At 37.3% G+C, this 4,195-nt stretch overlaps 1 protein-coding gene across 1 annotated transcript in view; it reads right to left on the bottom strand.

Annotated features, from left to right (window-relative positions):
- Window positions 1-4,195, bottom strand: part of DOCK11 (dedicator of cytokinesis 11) — a 165,764-nt gene that overhangs the window by 83,408 nt on the left and 78,161 nt on the right. Inside the window, 3 exon segments of the mRNA XM_042782197.1 lie at window positions 1,437-1,548; window positions 3,580-3,690; window positions 3,693-3,785. Coding sequence (XP_042638131.1) covers window positions 1,437-1,548; window positions 3,580-3,690; window positions 3,693-3,785 — 316 coding nt within the window.

Below are 4,195 nucleotides of genomic sequence, written 5' to 3'. Positions count from 1 at the left end.
TAAAGGAGCTCTGGGGGTGCAGTGGTGAGAGCATTCAAGCGCTAACCAAGAGGTTGGCAGTTCAAACCCACCAGTTGCTGTGCGGAAGAAAGATGCCATCTGCTACCGTATAAAGATTTACAGCCTTGGAAACCCTATGGGGCAGTTCTACTCTGTCCTAGAGGGTTGACATGAGTCAGAATTGACTTGATGGTGTGGGTTTAGAACCTGAGTTATTTGTTGTTCTGTTTTATTCTATTAATGCGTTTGAGAATATCTAGATTAATGCGTAGGATAATATCTTATCTAGCTAGCTATTAATTGTAATGTTTATCTAGCTAGTTACCCATCAACTTATGTTTTTATATCTTATACTATTACAAATAGGATTTAAAGTAGGCAATATTTACTAAATATAAATTTTAAAAATTAAAAAATAGAAAATAAGAAATAATAATTTTGGTAAATAAGAACCCAGGTAATTTTTTTTATGTTCTTCATTCCTATATACATTTTCTGAGCAAAAATAAGAAAAGGAAGTGCATGGAGGGAATTGTTTAAATGTGGTATTTGGGATAAGATGGTAACTTCTTTATTTCCAGAAGATATGCAGTTATGAAAATCTTTCAGTTATATCCCATCAGAATGTAAAGGGGAACTGGTAACACTAGTAAATGATATAGTGGCTTGACAGAATACACCAAGGAAAAAAACAGCCTGACAAGGAACCTGACACCATCAGCTACTGGTTAGCACACAATATCATATAATAGTTATATAAAGACAACACTAGCATTCCCTACCCTCAGAGAACCCTTCCTCATTTTTTCTTTCTGATTTTCCAATTCCTGGGTCAAATAAAAGTTAAAAGTATTAAATATGAATTCTGCTTATTCTTCTTTCTGTCTGTTTACATGGGTCATTTAACGCATTATATTCTCAGCAATGAAAATGTGTTTAGTATTTTTTAAATAAATTACTGCCTTACTTTAAAAATTAATTTATAAAATCATTTAAAAATTATTTCAAAGAAGCAAACCTGATTCAGACTGAAACAAACCTATTTTAAGTTATAACACAGGAACATTTTAAAGTCAGTCTTCAAAGATCTGTTTCTAATGCTCATTTGCTCTTAATACCAAAACCCCAAACTCAAAACTTACTGCAGTCAAGTCTATTCGGACTCGCTGCAACCATATAGGACAGAGTAGAACTTCCTCATAGGGTTTTTCTAAGGCTGTACATGTTTACAGAAGCAGATCGTCACATCTTTCTCCTGCAGAGCAGCTGGTAGGTTCGAACCACCAACCTTTTGGTTAGAAGCCAAGTGATTAACCACTGTGCCCTCAGGGCTCTTTGCTCTGCATACAATGATGGTCAAATAATTGTTTCATGAACCTGTCAATCTAGGAAGCTGGACATCTAATACGGTTTATTTAATATGCTTGGTAACTAACCTTCAGAAATCATTTTTACAATATACAGGTAGCACATCAGGAGGCTTCTGACTTCATACTGATCCAGTCTGTTATACTGGGATACACTACTCCTTGTAGAACTCTGCCTGGTCTGTAAAATGGAAAAAAAAAGGGGGGGGGCACTTGTGTGAAACGATACTAAACCCAAACCAAACCAAACCCCCTACTGTCAAGTTGATTCTGACTTCCAGTGATCCTATTAGTACTACAATTTCTCTTGGCCTTTAACTCGGTCATTTTTCTCATTAGTCCTCTTTGGGAAAACTCTAAGCATAAATCTAAATTTGATGTCACACTCGGAAGGAGATAGATTGAATCTTTGTTGCTACTGTACCTCTAATCACTGGGGATTACCCTGAGGAATCATCATTAAGACTCAACTGTGTTTCATTCCCATATGCCCTGTGTTTTGGTATTTAGAATTTTTAATCGATGTGGCTATTACAGGAAAAATACCTTGCACATGGAAGAAGAACTTAAGGTACACAGAAGAATAAGGAATATTTTAAAACCCTTTAAGGAGTCTCTCCAACCTCCAAATCATAGGTCATAAAAATCGATCTGAAAATGGACTAATGATGGAATACTATGATAATTATGCTTGTTGTTGTTGTTATGTGACATGAAGTCAGACCCGACTCATACTGACCCCTCCTTGGGTTTCTGATGCGGGATTACTACAGAAGTAGATTGCCTAACCTTCCTTCCGAGGAGTGGCTGGTGGGTTTGAACTGCCGGCCTTCTGGTTAGCAGTCAAGTGCCTTAGGCACTGCGCTACCAGAGCTCCTGATAATTACACTAAAGAGGACAAAATAGTACTTCAAAACTAGATTTTCTACAAAGTAGTGATGTTCCTGTTAAAGACTTTTATTAAGCTATTAGGAGTTAAGCATGATGATATCTGGCTTATTTGGGGATTTGTACGAATAGGGTCATAATACCCTTCTAAAGAATTTACCCTTGTTAAAAACCAAGACTTTTAAGTTGAGCTAAAATAGGGACACACATTTACTAAGGCGGGATAGAAAGCTTACACTTGGAGTAAAAGAGGCCTAGGCTCTGACTGCTTCCTAGCTGTGTGACTACTAACAAGTCATTTCGCCTCTCTGACCTTTATTTGCCTTATTTATGACACTGTCTGCTGTTGTAATTCTAAATAGTGTGATACAAGAACTGCTGTGAATCAATTACTATTTACTCAAAGGCTCAAGGGAGTATACTGTAGTCCGGTGGTTCTCAAGGACTGGTCCCTGACCACAAGTATCAGCATCACTTGAGAACTTGTTAGAAATACAAGTTGGCGGGCTTCACTCCAGATGCACAGAATCAGAAACTCAGAGGGTAGGGGGTGAGTCCAGAAAACTATTTTTATTAAGCCCTCCAAGTGATTCTGATGCACTAAGAACACCACAATAGAGATAGTGCTGGCATTTTGAAAATCTGGGTTCTAGTCTCACCCTGCCACTAGCTGTGTGACTGTCCCAAGTCTTACTCCCAGTTTTCATCTGTAAATTGAGAATTGGAGTTTATTATTTTATGGACCCTTCCAGCTCTTACTTGTATATGATTCTGTGATTTTACACAGCAACGTGATGGTAAGGCTTTGCTGGTCTAAAATGAGGTCTGTCTGCCTCAAGGCAGGTACAGCTCAAACCTGAAAGGACTTGGAAGAACTGGAGAATATATTCTGATCAACTGATGCTGGGATCTGACATCATCAATTTTGCGACCTAAAAATTTCCTCCCCAGTTAATGTCATTACTGGGTTCGTACAAAAGAATGAGAGGCTGGATTAATCCTGCCAGGATGAGATTTTTAAAAGGACAAGTTACACTCAGTATTTTAAACTTAAACCTTCTCTCTGTCTAAAACACTTTACAGTGTGCTAGGTTTAAAGGAGATAGAGTTAGAACTCTTGAAGATGAATGTCTCATTCCCTACACATAATCCGAGCGGTTGCCAAGATAGGAAGGAAATGCTAAAATAGCTAAGAATTACAGGACAACCTTTTATAGATCTAAGACTGATTACAGGAGAGTTGAGAGCCTCCTATTTACATAAAAAGAAACATGTTTATAGCCTAACACATAAGTAGGGTTATCTTATATATTCAGTTTCTTACATTTTCACCAGTGTTGCCCTGATCAGGAAATCCTGTCACTCCTTCTGGGATGAGGGAACCTCTTGAATCTTCCCTCTTAATACCATGTCCATTTTGAAATGATCCATAAACTGGGAAAAAGTGAAGTCCTTGTTAGCAGCAGGAGGCACTGTCAAAAATACTCTGAACTCAATACAGCAGTTAAAAAAAACTTTCAAAAATAAGTACTAGATTCATTTAAGATAAACATTAGGGAATAGATTATGGTTATCTAAAATGTGAAGATTATATATAACATCAAAATGCCATAAGTTAAATGACAAGTTTTTTTTTCTTCTTAAATAACACTGTGTTGTATATAAAATGGTAAGATATTTCTTAGAAGTTATAAAATATAGCCACATAATTCAAGACAGTATTTCACAAATAATGAAACTTGGGTTGAGGAAAGAGGAGTGTCTTGCCCAAGCATGGTGACAGGAAAGAGAATTTGACACCAGTGTTGTTCCCATTATCCTCTGTCTTCTCATTATACCAAAGTACGTTTTAAGCTTATGCCTAAGGCATTTGACTGCTAACCAGAAGGCTGGTGGTTCAAACCCACCAGCCACTCCTTGGAAGGAAGACTGGGCAATCT

Source organism: Orycteropus afer, unplaced genomic scaffold (genome assembly GCF_000298275.1).
Source record: "Orycteropus afer afer isolate SDZICR_OR568_19922 unplaced genomic scaffold, OryAfe1.0 scaffold00259, whole genome shotgun sequence".
Classification (NCBI taxonomy): domain Eukaryota; kingdom Metazoa; phylum Chordata; class Mammalia; order Tubulidentata; family Orycteropodidae; genus Orycteropus; species Orycteropus afer.
Note: the sequence above shows the minus strand (reverse complement) of the source record. Positions and strands in the feature narration are given on the sequence as shown.